Below are 23,016 nucleotides of genomic sequence, written 5' to 3'. Positions count from 1 at the left end.
AAATGGAAAGTCCATGAGTCTTCCTCTTGCTAGCCCTTTCCCTCAGCTTTGACCTCTGTAATTAAATATGATTGTATTATGTGTATCAGTAACAATATGGGTAGTTCTGTCGCTGTTCTTAGTTTCTCTCACTCTCTATCAGGAAATATAGGCGGTTTACAGACTGCCCCTTTGGGGCGGCCTGTACCCGCCTCTTTCCCCAAAGGATCGGGGCCTCATCCGCCACAGCAGCAGCCCTGAGGCCCCGATCTGCTGCTTTTCCAGGCCGCGGAAAGCAGCAAAAGACCGCTTCCCTCAGACTGGAAAGGGGTGTTCTTGGGGCTTCAAGCCCCAAGGACACCCTGACAGCAGCGGGGAAAGGAGAAAGGGGCCGCTCGGCCACTTCTCCTCTGTGTCGCTGATGCAGCTGTGTAAAGGCTGCGCCAACAACACAAAACTCGGAAGGAGCTCCTTCCTGCGCCACGGAAAGGGCGCCAGGACATCACGTCCGCACCGCTCCGTTTGGAGGCGGCACGGTCATGACATCCTAATGGCGACGCCCATGTAGAATGGGCGCCACCATTTTGTACGTACTGTGTACATACTAGGGTTGGGGGCATCTGAAAGAGACGCCCCTGGGCAATTCTAGTACGTACACAGTATGTACTAAAAGGCCCATTTGGAAAGGGCCTTAGGCTCCCTCTTTGTCCAATCTCTGCGAGTGCTATCATTCATCTAAAGTTTTATAGCAATGTGTTTTTGTTTTTTTATTGCTAAAAACTGGACAATTTGTTTTTCCAACAGGTATTTCTTACTCCTTGCAATCCTGTTTTTTTGACTTCATACTTTTAAAAAATATTTCTGTCTTCCAACTGTCTATTTTTATTATTTTCAGAGTTGTTTTCGTCCCATTTTCAGGCTAACAAATAAGGGTTCATCTCTCATTTTATGGCTAAGCTCCTTGTAGTAATACAAATAGATAGCAATTCCTCTTTAACATTGTAAGTAGTAGACACTGCCTTCCCATCAGATTGGGACTGTAATGCACAAAGAAGAGTTGATCCTTTCTGTGCCATAATACTGATGAAAATCTCCAGAGCTATTTGGCACTAAATGGTAGCCAACAGTAGTTTCCCTTTTGTGCTAGATTGTTGCTTTTAGGGATGTTGACCAGTATCCAACAGTATCATTCCATTTACATCAACAATGTTGTGTTCATAGAACCTAGTTCCTGGCTATGAGTAAGTGGAGACACCAGTGCAATGCTTTTGTTTAGCTATTTGCAAAACTGCTTATGCACCATTAGTGCAAAATAAATTGCACCGTCATTTCTCTTTAAAATGGGGAGGGACCTCCTAAATGTGGTTTGGTCCACCCACTTCTCCATAGGCATGAATGTGAAAGCCTTTTGTGGGTTCCCGGTAGGCAGAGCAACCCTTGTCACAAAGGCATATATTTTCATAACTCTACTTTGGTTGTCATTTGGGGGCTTTTATGTTTACCTACCTTCCCACTTCCTGACACCTTTAAAACCTTATGTCCTTAAACTCCTTCAGCCTTACTAAATAGTCCTACACTATAGACTAGCTTTCTTCTTCTTTACCTCAACTGATAGCATATTATGGGGCCAAAAGAATAAATCCATTACCACTTGTGCACCTGGAAAAGCCAAAGGTACTTTGCTAGTTCAAGTTTTCCCCACTAAGATTACACTAGATATATCACATTTTCATCTAAATTGTTGGGTTAGGTGTAGAAGTTTAAATCCACCCAGCCCATATATTGTGGTTTTTTCCCCTCCCCAGCTGCCATTTACATTTTAAAACCTTCTTTCCTTCTCTGCCTGAGCTCAGTGCTGATGTTCTCTGTCCCCCAATCATCACCATGGAATCAGTAATTCATATAATTTCCCCTTTCCTTCTGGTCTTTGCTTCTGATTTGATTATTTCAGAATGCCTCTGTTAAAAATTAGGTTTCTCTCCATTTACTCACCTGATATCTCAACTCTGTCTGGCATCAGAGTGCCACCAATATACACAGATGCAATAATGCTTCCCCCTGTACTGCTTCAGCAACATCATGTACTTGACAGTCTGGACAAATCTAGCCTTCAGTATAATCCCATTATAAAAGATTACTACCAAACATTTGGCATTTAGGATTTTGCTAACCTAACTGTCTCCATGGTGAGAGATGTTGTTAATGCAGCACATGGTTTATTATTCCCAGTCTTATCCCTGTCTTCCTCATAGTCTTCTCTACAGAAATTTATTCTCCATGATAAGTTAGAGACAGTCGTGTTTAGTTTTTTTTCCTTAGGCTTAGAATTTTCAGTAGTGTGGCACAAACCCAAAGATTTATTCCACTAATATGTGGTGCTAGGAGAATGCCATATTTGGTCTTTCACAGTAATAAAGAGAAATGTGCATGTAAACCCTTCTCTAAATAGAGGTCTATTCCAATAACAGAAGCATTGAGATGTGGCATTGGGCATGCTGGTCAGGAAAAGAAATGTCTGCCTTTAAAAAAAGAAACTGGAGCGTGGCTTTGGTGCGGCTTCTGGACTCTTAGGACGCATGCATCATTGAAACACCATACCTCCACTGTGACTCAAAGCAGCTTTATTTTGGCTGTCTGTAACAGGCCTTACATAATATGTGAGCTTGAGATCCAACATGATAATAGCGTTGTTGAACATATACTTTAATTGCCTGATAAGTGAAACTGGTTAATTGAAGATTACTGTTAAGGTGCATGAGATTAGAGATGAATTTTACGACTATTATGAATTATTCATATAATTAGGTATGAGTTTAAATGGTTTAGTTCTCTAGTGTACTCTAAATGAGATTGCACACTTGATACTTTGGTTTTTATACTTTACACCTCAGTACATATGGTTTCATTTGTTCCATAGAAGCATTAATAAGAGAAGCATGTTTAATTCCACAAAGACGTAATGGAATACATTAGTTTGCATTTTTGTTAGTGAACTTTATTTTGCTGTGAGTACAGAATGGCAGGATTGGCATCCTCTGAGTCCAAGGGTAAAGGATTAGTTGGGTTGATACAGTCCATACAATTTGGGGCATGCAGGATGAAAACAAATCAGCCTGACTTGCTTATGTTGCTTTTTTGTTTGTTTGTTTTTGAGAAGCAGTTAAAATGGCGTTCAGGCACTTGCCATCTTGCATGTAAGGTGACCAATACATTCAAATATTTTCACAGTGAAACATGGTATGAATGCTGAGCTATCATGAGCATGATTCAGCCTGCTACACTTAACCTAACTGAGTTTTAGTTCTTATAATGAGCTACATCCAAAGTTACAGTGGTGGTCACACTGGAACTTCTGACTTTTCTCACTTTCATTTTTCTCACCAACCTCACCACTTAAAAAAACATTTATAGAAAATTTCCCTCTTTCCCGATCAATTGGGAGTAGGCTTCATTGAAGAGGTTCCAATCATTCTATCACTTGAACGTTACCATTGGATGCTGGCTTATGTATGCAGCATAGCCTTTCGCTTGGAAACCTCTGCTTCAAATGTCTCAGCAGACTTCCTGCCTTCAACTGTTTAAAAAAGTGATTACTGTAAGATTTCCCATATTGGTTGGGGAGAAAACAAAAATACTCATTAAAGCAGCTGGTTAATTGTGGAGGCAGAAATAGGGATGGGAGATGAAATTCATTTAGTTCATATTTTGCTAAGAACATACCAAATTTTCACTTCCTACTTGAGTATGTGAACTGGAATACAACTGCCGTTCAGTATTCACTCTTCTCATAATTTTGTAATGAGCCTCTCCCAACATTATTTAAAAAAAAAACCAGAGATCAACACGTGTGTGCATTTTTATACATGTTCTTCTGATGCACATATTATTTTTAAGTTCAGAAAATGAGGGACTGCAAGCAATCGAAATAGTCAGCTGTTGGGATGGTTAAAAAGAGTGGGGTGATGCCTTCAAAAACAGTTCTTTAAGGCAGAAATCAAAGTTAGAGTGTATTTAACTTATCCTCAGACATATTCTCACTTTTAAATTGTTTTTATTCAATCACTTAAAAAAAATCCATCCATTTTATGAAGGAATGTAAGTTGCTGTGGAAACTATAGCTAATGTATTCCTAAATGATTTGCTTTCTTTTCTGTACTCTTTCAGATCTTGTCCAGAGGAGCAAGATGTAAGCAGCCTAATAGGGAAATCTATACTCTATCCCCAGTGCAGAAGATACACATTTCTGCATTGTCATCAGTGTTGCCAATTTTTGGGAAATTTCCGAGAAAACTGGAATTTTTAAACCTTTCTGGGAAATTTCCGGGTTTGCCAAATTTCTGGGAATTTTTAGGAAATTTAACCTTTCCACCCAAATAAAGGCCCAAAAATACCTTCCCACCCCCCAAAAGATGCCCGACATACCTCCCATCCCAGAAGTCCCATCCTCTTTAGACTTCCCATAGTGTCTTGCAGCCCGCCTGACCCAGAAGTCCCACCACTCCCAGGAATTTTGGAGGCATTCCAGGAAGCCAATCAGGATTTCCTTCAAGGGTGATTGGCAACACTGATTGTCATGTTCCTCCCCCTCCTTTTTATGGGACCTCAAAGCAGAGAGAAAAGAAACATGTGCTCTTTTGCATGCCTTGAAATATCCAAAGCAATGGTTTATACTAGGAATGTGATGTTTTAAAACCATTTTATTGGCATACACATGAGTCTAAGCCACCTAAATAAACAAACAAAAAGCCAGTTGCATGACTAAGAGATGTTAGAATTTTCTATTGATATACAGTATTACTGTGTAGTCTTATAGCATACTGTATGTTTATTCTGATTGTCAGGGGGGGAACTCCTGTGGTTAAAATACATTGTTACAACACTGAAAACTAGATCACTATACTTGAGAAGTTATCATCATTCCCTCAGGTATGAATTGCTGACAGGATTAGAGCGAGGACAGGTCCTCTGAAAAATGAGAGGGGACTATAAATATTCTTGTGGTTTGTAGAATTACAAAAGTTATATTTCAAAATATGAGGAGCACATACACTCTTACAAAAATGGAGGGTATTCCAATGAGGACTGAATATACTCAGTAAATACATATTGTAATATTGTGTTACATGTCCTTGGTTCCACTAATTGTGGAAGCATCTAGTTAGTGATACCAGTTCAGATGATTAATACAGAATATGAACAAAGGGATTGCCCATCTACATATGCATTAAACATATGTACTGTATTCTTGTGTGTATACACAGTATATCTTTGTGAGTTTCTAAAATCTGTGAAATGTTTCTAGAGTAGGTTATCCCTTTGGCCTGTGTTCACACTGTATGTTATTTTTGGATCTCACCTGGACAGAACTGAGAGCTAGCTACTCATGAAGTATCACTTCTGGACACTTTAGGTGCACCAGTGTGAACCACCAATGTGAGCAGGAATGAAAAAAATTTCTCCTGCCCCTCTGTTACGCCAAGTTGTTTTTATTGAGACTGTGTTGGATATTTCCTCTTCCAAGAAACCCACCCCAGCAGGAGCCCACACAGAAACTTGAAGCACCAAATTTGGTTTTGCACTATTCATGTAACATTTATTAAACATAAAGACATACATATATTCAAGTACCAAGAGAGCTCTCTCACACACCATTCACCCAATACTCACGCATACAAGAGTGGTTGTCACTGAAGTCATTGATCAGGTGCCTTCATGAAGCCATGGGAGATCTGATACCGCGGATTCAGGATCACAAAGTCACTGCTTTCAAAAGTCTCTCTTTTAAACCTTTCTACCTTTCCACTGACCACCGCCTTTTGGGGTTTGTCCAGGAGTTTCTTAATCTGGGTTGTTTTCCACATTCCATCTCTTATCAGTCCAAATTCCAAACATCCTGGATGGTCATCCAAACATACAGTAACTCATCACTGTTAGAACCTGTACGTTCTCTGTTCCTCGATAAGGTCCTTGGCAGCTACATCTTGTTTTCTTCAAGATGCGCCATCTCCGTCAACAGACTTGAAATCCTCGCTTCGCTTGCCAGGTAACTTCCCCACATCATGCATTGCGGCTTCTCCATTTTGTTCAGAGCAACAGTGCCACCTTATTCACATTCACTCATCTCTTCACACCTCCATAGCTGTCTACCACTGTAATAGAATCTGTATGTCTTGAAGTCCCATTTTGATTCTGCTTTTGGGATCTAGAGTACAAATCAAATCAAAGTCAATAAATCATAAAATCCATTGAGGAGGACATTTGAGCCAATGATGTTGACACTTTTTAAAAACTCAAATGGATAGCTGGGAAGTAAGATCTTGGCTTTATTGAAACCCTGAGAGATTAGAGTATTCTGGAGTTATTAGGCTCAGATAGAATTGTGGCATGACATTAAAACTTTCCTTCCTGTGCTAAAATTCTTGTACCTCACATAGACAACCATAAAATGCTCAAGCTCTGGTCTGACAATCATGTGGAGTTGGTCCTGCTTACCAACCATTAACTTAAAAAAAACTTATTTGTTGACAATGTTTAGTAGCTAGGATGGTATTAGATGGATTTTGGAAAGGCTATAAAGTCTGGAAAAGCTCAAATAAATTTTGAAGTATATCTCACTTGGAAAAAAATTTCAACACATATCCGAGATAGAAGTAACCAAATAGGCAATTCTTTTTATGAAACCTGGTGTCCTTTTATTAACTGCTGTAATAATAATGCAGTAGTTAATACCAGCCTCCAGCCTCCAAATATGCATAGCTTTCCTTTCTATTTCCTGATTACAATTACTAGATGAAATAAACATACAATCAGATAGAGTTGAACACTTTACCATGTAGTAAAGTGGAACAGAAAAGGCATGCCCTCTGTGTACCCCAAACAGTGCTGAATGGCATAACTCTTTTTGGGTACTAGGAATACATCTCAATGTTTCAGTGTCATTCCCCATTTGAAACAGTTTACTGTATATACCCATGTATAACTCTAAAAATTTTAGTCTAATAATTGACTCCCAAAACCTGAGTTGACATATTCATGGATCAGTGTAAGTACTGTGCTTTAACTCTTATTAAGAAAGGAAATACCTCCTGGTGAAAGGCAAGAGTGTAATCTTTCCTCGAAGCACTGACCCCACTCTATTCTCATTCATCCAGCTTTTAGGGTGAGCACAACAGTTATGCCTGCTGGAATTTTGCAAGTTCTTTGGCATTGCTTTCCTTTGCTTCATTCTTTGTTACAAGCACCAAGGTTTTACCCTTGACTTATCCATGGGTCATATCAAAATCTGTAATTTTGGCCCCAAAACTTGCCCTCGACCTATACATGAGGTCAGCTTATAGTTCAGTATACAGTGGGCCCTCTCCTTACGCGAGGGATCCGTTCCGGATCCTCCCGCATGAGGAATAATCTGCCTATGCTCGAGCCCCATAGAAAATAATGGGACTTGTGCATGTGGCGGAGCGGCGCATGCACGCCACAGGCACACACGTTCATTGTTTCCCTTCCCAAGCAACTTCCGTGTAAGCGGAAGCCACATAAAATGAGTCTGCACATGGCACAGACGTGCTGTATATGCTAATTCTGAATATTGGGATATTTTATTTTTGTTCTTTGTGTAATATACAAACAAGCACATACACACACACACATGCACATACAGAGAGAGGGAGAGAGAGCATATTCACATCTACTCTTAAACTCTGACATACATACTTGAAAGCTTTATAGAGATGAAACTATAGTAAAGAGTAAGAAGTTTGAACCAGAAAACACCTAGTTTTGTGTTCATCATAACTATCAATTTATGATACTGTTCTCTCAGTCTGGTGGCTGCATACCAAATGTCCAGTAATGGTCCGCTTTACAGGACTGTTGTAGTTTTTATTGAGATAATGTGGGCAATACTCTGGATGCTTTAAATGTGCTCTGTATAAAAGCCATTATTATGATTAATTTGTTACCACATCAAAGCCTGAGCACTTGAATGAACTACAATGTTTTGAAGTATTACATTTAGAGAGGAAGAGTTGTCAGGTGTTGAATTAAAGCAAAGTAATGATAAAACATATTTTAAAATTCATTTTTAAAATCTTAAATTATGCTCTGACTTCATTGGTTCATAACTGATCACTTTTATGTGGGCACTGTTTCTGAAGTCAAGTGATATAACACTAGCAATTTTTTATACTTTGCTGGTCTGAATGTACCAGTGCTTTTCATAATTTTGGAGAATATATATAAAGCATGATATATATCTTAAGATAAATCTTAACATGTTACAGCCCTATAAATAACATGCCCGCCCCTTTCAATTTGTTTAGGAAAATATTAGCACTAATAACTCTTGTTCATAAAGAGGAAAAATGTCCCTATAATATTTCTACTAACATTAGTTTGAAAAGTGATAATTATTCTTCCTTGCTGAATACTAAAACATATTAAGCTAACTGATCAGAATCATATTTACAGAGCAAACGACCATACAGTGGAGTAAAAACTACCTACAGTACAATATGTAATTTAATTATGGCTAGTTATATATATCAGTATAATTTGTTAATGTGTACTCTTTGCGGAGGAGAATAATTCTGCCAGGGCGCTGACAATTTTATACATTTTCAGCAAGGGGCTGTCAAAAGAGAGCAATTTTCATTGAATTTCATAGTATTCAGTTGCCTGAAGGAAGAATATCAATGAGAAAGGTACCAGCTTGCCTTTTTAGTTATTCAACTAGACAGAAAGAGAGAAAGAGAGATTCCCACTCCCACTAAAATCCCATTTCATATGAGGTCCTATATATAATAGTAGAATCATCCATTTAGAGATGGGTTGTTCCATATGCTTAAGGGCAGGTTATGGGTCTCACAAGGGGCATCTGAACAAGTACTTACTTTTCACATATTTATGGAAATATTGGGAGAAATGGTAAAATTGTATAATACCATGGCTCTCTGTAACTCAGATTCTGTATTTGTAGCAGTTTCTTTCAAATATTTCCTTAATGTCTCTTGGTGGTTTTTTCTACTGTGCTGCTAGAGTTTGCTTTGTTTGTTGAGATGTTCCTCCATTAGGCCAATAGATATTCACAAGGAAACATGTACAGTTATGTGAGTAGCATTTGTATGATATGCAGGTAGAGCTGAGAATTTTTGTGAGTTTTAATTTGGATATCACAACCTGCACATTGAGTGAAGAAGAATATTTCTTGACATGGCTAAGAAAATTCCATGAATTTGGAAAGCATTTTATCAGTTTGTTCGACATTTTTGCCCAAATCATGTATACTAATGGCAAATAAGAAAAAACTGTGGGAAAGACCCTACAGGCTGATTCTTATGGATGCTGAGAAACATGCAGACAGGCTCAAGAATCATAGAATCATAGAGGTGAAAGAAAGCACAAGGACCATCCAGTCCAACCCCCTGCCATGCATGAATATACAGTCAAAGCACTCTCAATGGGTGGCCATCCAGCCTTTGTTTAAAACTTTCCAAAGAAGAAAACTTCACCACTCTCCAAGAAAGTGTATTCCACTGTTGAAAGCTCTTATTGTTAACAAGTTTTTGCTAATGTTTTGTAAGCCCCCAAAGTATTCTGGTTCATGCAAACAGGGCCATAATTGCTTGTTTGATTTTTGCTAATGAAAAAGGAATATTTAGTTACATGAATGATACAGTTCAACAGAATACAACAAAATCCACAAAAGAGTGATACCTTTATTGGCCAACCAAAATGCAGAAAACATATCATGCAAGCTCTCAATGCTTCACTGGCTTCTTCATCAGTCAAATATGTTAAATATTATACAGGGAAGAAAAATGACAACGTTTAGAGTCACAAGCCTATATTTTGTTTCAGATATTATTTCTGTTGATAGGTAAGATTGTTGTAATTTGTCATATGACCCAGCATGGCTACAGCTGAATATATTCACCATCTTGTAAAAGACTCTCAACTTTAACCCTTGTTCAAAGGGGGGGGGTACTTGAAAAGCATCAGCAAATTGGATTACCACAAGAAATGTGGCATTACCTTCTGATTTTAAAAAATCCACCTTTTTTGTTGCAACCTGCAGAACTGCAGTTGCTTGGTGAACCCTACCATTTTCCCATCTCCAAACTAGGAGGAAGGCTGGGGATTTGGTGCATTATGTGGCAAAGGCATCCAGAGACCATTAGCTGTGCAGGGACAAAACAGCACCATAACCATCCCATGTGCAAGTACCTCAGACTCTCATGCCAGAACAGGGGATGTGGGGAAGGAGTCTGGAAATTTAGGCAGATAGAATTTATAGAAAGTTTTAATTGAGTCAACCAGTTGAGTCAGAAACAGCTCCCATTAAATCAATAAGATTTGAATAAGAAGCCCAATCGTATTGGAAAAACAGTTATTTGATTCTGTTTTTCTTTCTATTTCAGTTGCTTATATCAGTAAGTGAACAGCTAGTTATTTGTGTTAGAATGTTAAAAGATTGCAAGGTTTTGTTTTAAATATTATCCTTGAAAACAGTCTTTAAATATGAAAGAACCATATTTTGACTAATTGCAATTAATAATCCATGTTTCATTGGAACTTGGCTTTTATATCCCTTTTGACTCTTGCTGCTGTGTTGTTTTTTTATGTTTGCAGTAAGATTTAGAAGCTGTGAAGGAAGCAGAAAAGTCTATTTTGAAAGCAGCATACCAGCAGATTTTAGAGTGGGTGAAGATGGTGTGGTGTATGCAGCTAGAAGCTTTCAACTTTCTCCAGAACCTACTGAATTCCACCTATATGCTAATGACAAAGAAACCAAGGAACAATGGCAAGTGGTGGTGAAACTAGCTCTTGAGCCAGAAGATTCTGTGAAGGTAAAACATGCTAATATTCCTTTGAAATTATACAGTGGACCCTTGTTATACGCTGGTGTTTGGTTCCAAGATCCCCCGTGGATAACAAAATCCTTGGATGCTCAAGTCCCATTAAATTTAATGACATAGCAAAATGGTGTCCCTTATAAAAAATGGAAAGGCAAGATTTAAAATTTGAAATTTATACTTTTTTTTAATATTTTCAAACCGTGGATGCTTAAATCCGTGTATAAGAAGGGCCAACTGTACTAGAAAAGAGTTTTCAGAGATTATCCAAATACATTTTAGGCTAATGGGTAACTAAATGCAGACATAATTGTAAAGCTTAGCAATAACATTCCTTTATCTGTATCTGTTTTGAAAATGTGCCCATCCCATTGAAGGCTTGATCTGCTAAGTTATTTCCATTTGGGTTTTTCTGTTTGCACAGGGTTTTTGTTTTCATTCTTACATTTATAACCCTGTTTAACTTGAAAGTGGTCATTCTTTTAAAAAAAATCTTGAAAGCATTATAGTATTTATTCAAGCAGTTAAATATAACCACAAAATAAACAATACCCTTCTCAGACCCATCAGTCAAGTTTATTATTCTGTAGCTGCAGATTTATAGCTGAATCAGGAAAGCCTTTCTGGCAGGGAATATTAGCTTTGTCTTGGCCCTCCTCAATAATCAAATTGTGGGGTGTGGGAGACTGGCTAGGTGTAAATTATTCATGGCTCCAGTGAATGTAGGGAGAAGAGCCTGAACAATAGAGTCATTGCTTGGCCTTGCTGCTGATATGTGCATCTTAACTCTTAGGGATGGTCTGCACAGCCCCTTAGTCATCCTCAGAGCAGGCGAATTGAAATCACTGAGACTTAAGTTTATTATCATGGCATTTATTTCATCAGGTCTCCTCTAAGGATAAATAAGCTTGAATCCAACCTAATGACACTCCAAGGCAGTAATTTATACAAGTACAGAACTTGTTTTCTGCTATGGTATAATTTATACCCAAGCACCCTAACTGTTTTTAACAATTCAGGAAAGTGGAGTTTCCTTTCTTTTTTCTGCATGCCTGTGTGAGCTGGCATGTTTGAATACACATAGGAATCAAGAGAGAAAAGCTAGGATGCTTGCAGATGCAGGAAGAATTATTGACGCCCTGCAGAGATTAATGCCCACTGTGCAAAATGGGTCATCTACAGCATCCATCATGGCTGACATAGGTTTAAAATAATTACAACATTAATTCTATGGGATTTAATAGGGTCATAAATATTTTAGACATTCCTTACTACTATGTATTAAACTTTTCTTGGAACTCAAATTATATTTTAGCACACCCAGATCTAAATTTAATGTACAGTAGCATATTACCTGAACAGTAGCTCCAACTAATGAGAAATATCTAAAGGCATGCTATTAAATTTTGTGTTGTATTAACTAGTCTCCAGCTGGAACATAAAGAATATAAGGTAGGTCACACACCATCATGGAATAATAAATTCCTTGAAACTCTTTATTTTTTAAACAAGCATTGTGCTGGAAAACAAAGAGGTCAATAATATTTTATAGGAGAAAAAACATGTTGCATATAATTTTTTTATTCCATGTAACTCTGTGAACACATTCTTAGGTCATTTTTCATTATGTGAATGTGTATCAAAGCATATTCTATTTTCATCTTTCTTTCATTATCCTGAATGGAAAGGAGCAAAAGAAAATGGAAGACATAGTATTTCCAAGACAGCCAAATAAGCACAGTGGCCATCTGCAAAGACAGAAGAGAGACTGGGTCATTCCTCCAATCAACTTGCCAGAAAACTCTAGAGGGCCCTTTCCTCAGGAATTAGTTAGGGTAAGAGAGAAAAAAGTAATGTTGTTCTGAAGATGTTTCAGTTCTAAAATTAATCTTTTCACTTGAAAGTTATGATCAATATTTTATTTTCATATATATTTTAGCAAAAATATCGGAATCATGATAGAAAGTGGAAGTAACAGAGTTAATACCTTCATCACTTACCAATACCAGTGCTTTATAGTTATGCTTCTGAGTGTAAATCATGATTGAGAAAGAAAATTTGTGGAGGCATGGTCTTAACAAGCAATCACAAGGCAAGAGAATGGAAAGTGTCTGTGTAGATTTTTGTCCTCCGTTTTGTTTATCTAGTTTGGATTTTGGGACTCCTGATTGAAAACTTTTACTGGTTTTTTTTGTCTGGGGACATAATAGGATTCCTTCTATGGCTGTGTCATTACAAAAGTAATGATGCATATCATTTCATTGCATTGTTTTTTGACCCCAGAAGCCAGCATGGGAAGTTGAATTCTTGAAAACATTGTGTATAGTTCACTCTTCATCACCCTGAAATTTTAAGCTTGAATTAACATTTCCTGAAGCTTAGTTACCATACATTCCCACCATCAATACCAACTACCATGAATTAAATGACACACTGTTGGCACAGCATATTGCAAAATCACTTTCTTGTGTACTTGTCAGCCAATGTTTAATTTGGGAGCTTTGTGTTTCCCTTGCATCAGTAGAGATTGGAAGCACCTCTCTGGTTGTAATATTTTTAGATATCATTCTAAAAGATGTGTTAGCAACATTTACTTGCATCTGAAAGTACTGGTAAGTACAGGATAAACTGATTTTTCACATATATAGTTTTTAAATGACTTTATTTTCCTTGGGGATGGGACCCAAGTCTAAACATGAGTATAATTTATGTTTGATATGCACCTTATACACATAGTATAAGCGAATTCTTTTTGGTGCGCATGGCAGACACCATGAATGCGCCATTGGCGCACTGTTGCTCATCGATGACGCAAGAGCAGGGCCGCGACATGCGAATGCTGTACCATGCTTGCATCATGATGGCAGCCCCTGTGTAGACAGGAGGCTGCCATGATGGCAGCGCCATTACGTACTAGGGTTCCGGCGTGTGTGGTTGCTCCGCTCTTCCGAACCCTAGTTTTGGCCCCAGGGCACTACAAAGCGCCTGTTTATACCGGGCCCTATTTGTTTAGACAGGCTTTTAAATCGGAAGGTTTTTAAGGCATGTGATGGGGTGTTGTTACATTTTTAATATATTTTAAGCATTTTAATCTTTTTAAAGTACTTGATTTTAGCATGGAATTTGTTTTAATTATTATAGTAATTTAATTCTATTTTAATATACTATTTTTGTATGTTTTTAACTGTTTGGTGTTTTTTAACATTGTAGGTCTCCCTGAATGCCAGCCCTGGGAGAAGGGGAGGGATATAAATAAATAAATAAATAAATAAATATAATAATAATAATACTGAGCATCCATTATTTCATACATTTTTGTGTGCTGGTGTTTGAGGAAGTTGAAATTGCCTGTGAGAAAAAATATGTGAGAAATTATGTGAGAAAAATTTGGAAAAAAAAAATCCTTCAGTGCCTTTTGAATTTATTTTAATCCTGGGGAGAAATGTCAGGCATGAACATAGGTTGCTTCTTGCTATAGATTAAAATTATTTGTTTGTTGAGTTCAGTGTATATGTCACATGGACTAATAATATACAATCACACTGTTCTTGACCATGCCAGAAATGTCATATTTACAACTGTTTAAAAATAAAAACGCAATTACAACACTGTTGGTATACTGCCTTTCTTGTGCGCTTCCATGTCCCATTACCACAGTAGTTACTTGGCATGGTAATATGCGTTGGTGTGCATGAGACAATGTTTATATGACTGGAGGTGTTTTGACGCTATGTGCTGCAAGGGTTCTCTTTCCTTGGGAAATAATGAGAGTCAGCCAGAGGGAAAATAGGGGCTTAGGAGTAGGAGTAAGAAGTAAAGGAGTAAGCAGTTTATTTGTTACTATATTTGTACAGTACTACTTATTCCTGTTATTATATTGTACATACAAACACCATTTTTTATTTTTATATTATAATTTTATTGAGGAGTATAATAGGAGTTAGGAGTAGAAGTAACATTAAGAAAAAATATCTTACTTTGGAGTAAGACAAGGAGTAACCCCAAAATCACCACTATTCTCTAGGCCTGGGGGAAATGGAGCTTTCTATTCAGGGAATGGCATTGATTAGCTAGGGAAAAGAGGGGTGAGGAGTTTTCACTAGGGAACTGCCCAACTGTGACTGTGCATCTAAAAGAGAAGTACAGGTATATAATATTTTAGGTTAAGCTAGGGATGGAAATAAATTTCATTGGACTCAACATTCTCAATAAAAGTAGCATTTTTGCCTTCCCAGAGACATGTGTACCTTGCCTCAAGCATTCACCCCTTAGCAAATTGTACAAGGCATTTCTGAGACATAAATGTGAATAAAACAATGCACATATGTTTCAAATATAACTAGGTAAAATCAACTTAATTAGGGGAGGAGAATCCAAACACATGCATTACTCAATGGGGAGATATTGAGTAAATTAGGTAAATTATATAAATAAAGGCATGAGTTTAAAATTTTCAGGAATTTCAGCAAGGACAAAAATGCAAAGTCTCACAAGCCAATACATAACAGGGACAAGGGGGAAATGCAAGTGGGTTTTCAAGAACCTCAGTGAAATCAAAACAGAAATATTCACATTCCTAGATTAGGCTCATATTCCTCAATGTAGTCAGGGATGTCCCTAAACAGATATCAGTAAGCTAAATTACCATCAATCTGAGACCGTTTGGGAGTCAGTTTTTATGGTATACAGTGGAACCTCGACATAAGCGGGAGATCCATTCCAGATCCCGCCACGTATGGCGATTTCCGCCTATGCTCGAGCCCCATTGTAAACAATGGGGCACGTGCGCGCGCGGGGCGCAACGGGCGCACGCGCCCATTCAATTGAATGGGACACGCCGCCCCTTCCGCCCCGCGAGCGCGTGTATGGCGAGGTTCCACTGTAGTTACATAAAAATTCATATCCCAAGATTGAACACAAAGGTCAAATAAGACATTTGCATATAAACCAATGTTTGACTTTATCAACACACAAGAAATAAATGCACAGCATGTTATCTTGGGGAGGGGGGAAATAAGGCAGTGTGAAACAAGACATACAACCATTGTTCCATTATTTGTTATGTCACCAGTAAAATACCAGTAGAAAGCTACCCCTAGCCGATCTATGATATAATGCAGCTCTTAGAAGCAGTATTGCTGCAGGAGTTGGAAAATTATCTGTCTATGCAATACCCACACATTCACAGATGCTGTTACTTGGCCCCCATTCAGACTGAGCTATTTGCCCTGGATGGAAACGGGCAGAATCAGGACCCCCCCCCCCCCAACTCTCTCGGGACAAGTGCTCACTACGAAATACCTTAATCGGGGTTATTTACCCCTGAATGCAATTGCAGCTCTTAGCAGAGTTCACATTTGCAGTAACCAGTTTTAAAAAATCCTCCTTTGCTGTCAATCAAATTCTCTTCTGCTTGCATCAAAGTGACGTTTTTTACAGCAATTGGATGGGTGATTCCCCCCTTTCCCCCTCCTTTTTTTTTAAAAAAAGGCGCCCAGTATCCGCACGTTTTATCAAACCTAAAAACCTCCTGTTTGTGTTGTGGGGATTTGGGTCACTGCAGGTTATGGATCTTCCCTTGGCCCCGTTTGCCCCCAAATGCAATCAGATTTAAAAACCTCCTCTCTGTGTGTGTGTGTGTGTGTGTGTGTGTGCGTGTATGCGTGCGTGCGTGCGTGCGTGTGTTATGGATCTTCCCTTGGCCCCGTTTGCCTCAAAATGCAATCAAATTTAAAAACCTCCTGTGTGTGTGTGTGTGTGTGTGTGTGTGTGTGTGTGTGTGTGTGTGTTATGGATCTTCCCTTGGCCCCGTTTGCCCCAAAATGCCAGTTAATGCCATCTCTGCATCTCTTGCATCCTCCCTCCTTGCCACCCCAGAATGCCTCATACACATGTAGTAATAATTAATTAATTAAATAATTCCTCACCTCGGAATTCCAGAAATGCCATGCATCCATTGCTTTCCCTAGGCTACCCCGGAATTGCTTACAAACAGCAGCAAAAGCATTCTGTATCAATTTGCCAAATTGGAAAGAGAAACGTTTGTAACATTCGCATTTCAGCATTCGCATAGAAAAAAGGCTTTTGCAAAGTGCCTTGCTGCTGGAAGCGAGGAAATGAAAGGGAAAGTCAACAAGCAACTAGCCACATTCTATCTAAATATATATCTACCTGAAGCAAAAACCATGCACATAGACTGCCAAAAATACTGTAATTTAAAAAAAAATTAAAAAGGGAAAGCTCCCTGGTGCGAGAGGGAGGCTTGCTCCGTCCTGTGCCCTCCCTCTGACCTGCCCTGAATTGACCCTTCGTCCTGCTTACATTCTATCTATATATCTATCTACCTATTGCAAAAAACATGTCAAAAATATTGTCAAAAATAATAAAAAATGAAAAAGAGAGAGAAAGCTGCCTGGTGCAAGAGGGAAGCTTACTCCATGCTGTGCCCTCCCTCTGATCTGCCCTGAATTGACCCCTCATCCTGCTCCTTCCTTCTTCTCCTCCTGCTCCATTACAGGTTGCCCTCCATGGCCCCCTTCTTCCCCCTGGCTCCTTCATCCTCATCCTCCTCCGTCACTTTCTCCAATTTCCCCCTCTGACTGCCTTTTGCATCCCCTGTCAGTCACCCTGATTCCCCCTTTTTGCATCCTGTCACCGTGATTCCCCTTTTTTGTATCCTTCCTCCAGCTCCTTCCTCCTCCTCCTTCGCTCCGATAAAGGGGAGGGAATGCTCTGCCTTCCTCTGACCTAAATCCCTTCCCTGAATTTGCCCTGATCATGATTGGGGGCAAGTTAATATTCGCCGAACCCGGGTTTTTTCAAAAGAGACAGCTTTTCCCCCCGATTCCAAATGACTCATGCTAAGGGGCATTTGCCGCGAAACGGGTGTGCATGCCTCGGATTCGATTGTGAGAGATTCGGGGTGAATATGAACTTAACGTGCAAGATTCGATCCTTTTTCCAGGGTAAAGGTAGTCTGAATGGCCCCTTAGAGAGCAAATGTTTACAGCAGGTCTATGCAGTGGCGTCTCCTGATAGGTCTTTGTGCAATTTAGAGTAGGACAGCAAAGGTTTCTGACTCCCAATTGTTTTACAGCAGGTTCAACAAAATGTTTGTCCTACTCTTGATTTGAATAAGTTTTTGGACCAGGCTGTGATGGGTGGATCCCAGGAGGGTTTTTTTGGGGGGGGGGGGGATAGAACTTGCAAGGGTGAATCTTGTTCATCCATTTGTTTGTTTGTTTTTACAGATATAAAACATGTAACTGAGGCAGCCAGTTGGTAGATCATTACTGTTTTGCTAAATGTTACATCAGGAAGCACACTAGATATCCATACTTTGATCACAATAGTTCTGTACTGAGATGGTGATATTTGCTATTCTAATTCAGTTTTATATATTAGACTTTTTAGAACACCTAACAATCAGAGTTCTCTGGTTAGTATAGAATACATCAACATGTAAAATATAAATGGAGCACAGTAAGAGTGCAATGTAGCCAGGACCCCATAGAGAAAACCAAGGTAATCCAGGAGCAAAACAGAAGAATTATAAGAACTGAAAACACATAAACACTTATTAAACAAAGATATTCCTTTGATGTCCAAAATATCATAATGTAAGCACTAGGTGAGTCTTTGGCGAGGGCATTCAACAAATGGGGTGCCACCATTGAGAAGATCTCTCTCTCCTAGTTAGTCATATCATCTCATTTGACAGGGGAACATGGATGAGGGGGCCAAATAATAGACATGGTGTAAGGGTCGGTAAGTAAGGAAGGAGATTCTCCTTCAGGTAACTTGAGCCCAAAGTGTTTAGAGATTTAAAATTTATTAACAGTTCTTTGCATTTGAGCCAGAGGTGGTCTAGCAATTGGTTCAGATATCATAATGTGATGTTTTAATTACTGTATTTTCTGGTGTATAAGACTACTTTTTAACCCAGGAAAATCTTCTCAAAAGTCGAGGGTCTTCTTATATGCTGGGTGTTGTCTTATAGGGCAGGTGCTGAAACTTCCGAGCTGGACTGGAGAATCTGCTGTCACTGCATTTGGTGGGGGGAGCTCAAAAACGGCCGCATCCCCACCATATGCGACGATTGTATGAAAGCAGCTGCCGCTCTGATAGTCTTGGAGACAGGGAGGGCTGGGCAGGCAGGGAGAGCTGACCAATCCAAGCAGGCTTTGTATACAACAAGGTTTCCTGCTAAGTACCTGCATGTCATAAGCATCTGAATTAAAATTACCATATTGAAATCAAATCTGATGGTTTTAAAAATTTTTATTTGGTGTGCGTTGGAAGAGGGGTACTCTTATACGGCGAGTATATCCCAAACTCTTTATTTTAACTGGAAAAGTTGGGGGTCGCCTTATACGCCCAGTCGTCTTATATGCCGGAAAATACAGTAATCATGTCTAACAGTCCAGCTGCCTTGTTTTGGAATAAGAGTGTTTTAGGTGCTAACTCCAACTGGCCCAATGCACATATATATTCTTAACAAGAAGGAAAATAACATGGGCTGATTGCTTAAAATGAGTAATCAAAATGAGTTTTAAAATAAGATTGTTGCTTTGTTTATCAGCTAATACCTTGGATTGTTTATATGTTTAATGAAACCATCTTCTTCTTGATACCTAGATCAGATCTGATCGTGATAAAAGCCTTTCCCTGCGATACAGTGTTACTGGGCCAGGAGCTGATCAACCCCCCACAGGCATTTTTATCATTAACCCCATCTCAGGTCAACTGTCAGTGACAAAACCATTAGATCGGGAGCAAATTGCTTCTTTTCACGTAAGTTCTTAATTTACGTTAAACCAGATATTTAAATCAAAGATCTTAACATCTGTTTGATCTTTGAAGTGCACATCTGGCACAGTTTTCTCGGCTTTAGATTTAAAGTGTTTGAATGAGATCTGGATTTCTACACATTTTTGCTTTTCGTACATTATAGCAGTTGAAGCTCGTATATTTGAACAACTGAAATTTCCTGTAATAGATTAGACAAAATTTGTTTGTTTGCTGTGTTTATGTATCACTTCTCAGCCTACTAGGCCCCCTTGAGCTAATGTACAATGGATAAAAGCAAGTAGAACGTTAAATATATAAATAAAAACATTGAAAATCATACTTTTAAAAACATATTTTAAAAACTTATTAAAAATAATTTAAGACCCAACATTTAAGCTAACCAGTGAAGTTTCAGGCACCAAAGGCCAAGCAAAATAGCAGCCTTAGCTGCCTCCCAAATACTCAAAAGGAATAGAACTAACCTAACTTCCCTTGAAAGGATGTTCCACAGTCAGGGAACAGAAAAAGAGCTGTCACGTGTAACCACCTACCTCCCTTCACAGGGTGATGAGATGCACAACAGACTGCTTTTTCAATCTTAATGATCACAAATTCCATTCAGGCTTATGTAGGAGGAGATCATCTTTCAGATATATCCTGATATGAAACTGTTTAGGACTTTGTAGATCAAAAACAGCAGATTGAATTGAGCTAGCAAGAAAATTGGAAACCAGTGCAGTTCTTGTAAGGCCAATGGTATAAGATCTCAAAAACACATACTTAAAAACAATGTGGCTTTTGCATTTTTTACTAGCTGTAGATTCCAAACACTGTTACAGTAGTCTGGCTGGAATTTAATTAAGGCATGAACCACTATCCACATCTGCCCTCCAATGGAAAAGTTGCAGTGACACAGCAACTGAAGCTGGGCAAAGGAACTCCTGGTCTTCAAGGAGAAGCATTAGATCCAATAGCATTCCCAAGCTATAATCCTGATCTTTCGGAGGGAGTCCATCCAGAACAGGCTGTAATCTCAAACCCAAAATTAGGTTTCTTAGCGGCTATACAGACTGGTGTTATATGCCGGCGTGGGGGCATTGCATATGCAACTCTGCTCCCACACCACCCACCTGACCAGATGGTGGGTGACATTACACCGTGTCTTTGCCACAGCACTTCCATACGCTGCTCTGAAGAAGTGGCAAAAAGCCACCACAGTGATGGCTAGGGTGCCCTTTCTACAGCCCATAAAGGAGACGCTTTTTGCGGCTTCTTTTTGCGCCATGGAAAGGCCAAATTGGGGCCTCAGCATGTGGTTGCTGTGGCCCTGATCCAGCGAGGAAAGAAGTGGCATGGGGTCATCCCTTAGGGGCATCTCTTGAGACCCTTAGTGAATGGCTTGACAAGGTTAACATTTCCTTCACTGCTTTCTGACAATTCGGGACTTCCACAGCCTCCTTGTCACCAGTTGTGACACACTCCCTGAATTCTCATCATAGGTTATTCACCAAGGTAATCAAGGCTATTTCTGTCCTATAATCAGGCTTGAACCCAGATTGGAATTGATCCAAATCCATTTCATCTAAGAAAGTTGGAGTTGTGTTGCCACTGCTTGCTCTAGGGAGCAAAGCAGAATAGAAAGTAGCTGACAGTTATCTAACGTGATGCTGTCTAGTGAAGTTTTCTTCAACAGAAGTTTTACAATTGCTTTTTAAAGAGAGGAGTAAAGTTTAATTTGGACCATAATTTTGTTCAGGTTTTTTTTTTGTTTTGTTTTTTTGGCTATCCTCTAGTCATCTGCCCAAGTATATAATTACCCTGAGTGCCTCAGAAAACCAAGGGGCCCATACTGTACACCCAAATAAAAGACACTTTAGAAAAATTGTGTCAGGTATCCAGTCCATCTTCCTATTCCACAGCTCAACTAGACATCAATAGAATTGTGAGCTCTAACAGCTGGAAAATCCACAAAAACCCTTTCCTGGATCTGCTAGTTTTTAGTGATAAAGCAAACTAAGACTATGAATTTTATTTGTTTTCAATTCTCCCTTTATAGTTGCAAATTCCATCACAACGTGAATTTCGTAGAACATTTTTTTTAGTGAGGTGGTCTGTTTGCCCTAAATTGAAAATGTCTTGAAGACACACAACAACACAACAAAGCTTTAGCTAAATATAAAATTGCAACATTTGTCATTAAGAAATGAAAAACGGCATTTACCATGAGATTAAGTGTTTCAGTGATATCTTAAAATACAAACTCTTGTAGGTTAAAGAAAATAAGGAAGCCTAGAAGATGTGGCTCAAGTGATTATGATGCTGACTCTGTTGATTGCAAGATTGGCAGGTTGGCAGTTGGTAGCCCAGGTGCTGCATGACGGGGTGAGCTCCGGTCACTAGTCCCATCTTCTTCCAAGGTAGCGGTTCGAAAGCATGCAAATGCAAGTAGATAGATAGGTACCACACCCATGGGAAGATAAACAGCATTCTGTGCAATCATGCTGGCCACATGATCACAGAGTAGTCTCTGAGAATGCTAGCTCTTTGGCTTAGTAATGGAGATGAGCACCGCCCCCTATGGTCAGTCACGACTTGACAACGTTGTCAATGGGGAATACCTTTACCTTTAGAAGAACATTGGAGGGATGTATGAGTGGATGGGTTTTTGAGAAATCTCTGTAAATTTTCATGTTTCATCAGAGCTTGGAAAATAATTTTTTGGATTACAGGTCCCAGAGTTTCCCAGCAAATATAGCTAAGCAGCCGTAGTGGCTGAGAGATTCTAAGAATGGTAGTTCAGAGTAGCAACATTTCTAAACTCTGTTTTTCAGTAATATTTTAAAAATGTCAAGAATAATTCTGATAGATCATCTCCTTATATCCATCTAGTACACTATCCTTTTCATAGGATGCAAAAAGATGCACCTAAGCTAGTGGCTATCATTGCATCATATTTAATGAATGAACTTGGCACTGTTTGAAGAAATATTTATTTTTCTTCTTCGTGGTCTCTGCGAATCACACAAATGGGTTACTTCTGCGCCTGCGCAGGAATACTTGGAAACTTCTAGAATCTCTGGGCAGAATTTTCTGGTTCTTTTGCAAACCAATTTCATTTGATAATCTATTATTATGAAATAATTTTAAACTTTTCTGCATTAGATACTTTTTGTTCAGGCTTTTAAGAAGATTATGAACAAATGGAATGCTTGTTTATTCTGCACCAGTGGCTTGTTTTAGTAACTTTAGACATGGAGCGAGTAATTGCGTTTTAAAGGACTTTGGTTTGATAGTTTACAATATGATTTTTTTTAAAAAAAAAATAGCTGTTGAAGTGACCAAGAAAGAGAGATACAAAGAAGATGCTGACATAAATCAAGTTAATGGAGTTCCATTT

The 23,016-nt window shown here is 38.9% G+C and overlaps 1 protein-coding gene across 1 annotated transcript in view; it reads left to right on the top strand.

The window, feature by feature from the left end:
* The window catches only part of LOC121917450 (cadherin-2-like), a 191,420-nt gene that overhangs the window by 122,106 nt on the left and 46,298 nt on the right, over positions 1–23,016 (top strand). The window contains exons 3-5 of the mRNA XM_042443433.1: positions 10,606–10,823; positions 12,518–12,664; positions 19,467–19,622. Coding sequence (XP_042299367.1) covers positions 10,606–10,823; positions 12,518–12,664; positions 19,467–19,622 — 521 coding nt within the window. The remainder of the gene's footprint in view (positions 1–10,605; positions 10,824–12,517; positions 12,665–19,466; positions 19,623–23,016) is intronic.

This window comes from Sceloporus undulatus, unplaced genomic scaffold, assembly GCF_019175285.1.
Source record: "Sceloporus undulatus isolate JIND9_A2432 ecotype Alabama unplaced genomic scaffold, SceUnd_v1.1 scaffold_18, whole genome shotgun sequence".
Classification (NCBI taxonomy): domain Eukaryota; kingdom Metazoa; phylum Chordata; class Lepidosauria; order Squamata; family Phrynosomatidae; genus Sceloporus; species Sceloporus undulatus.
Note: the sequence above shows the minus strand (reverse complement) of the source record. Positions and strands in the feature narration are given on the sequence as shown.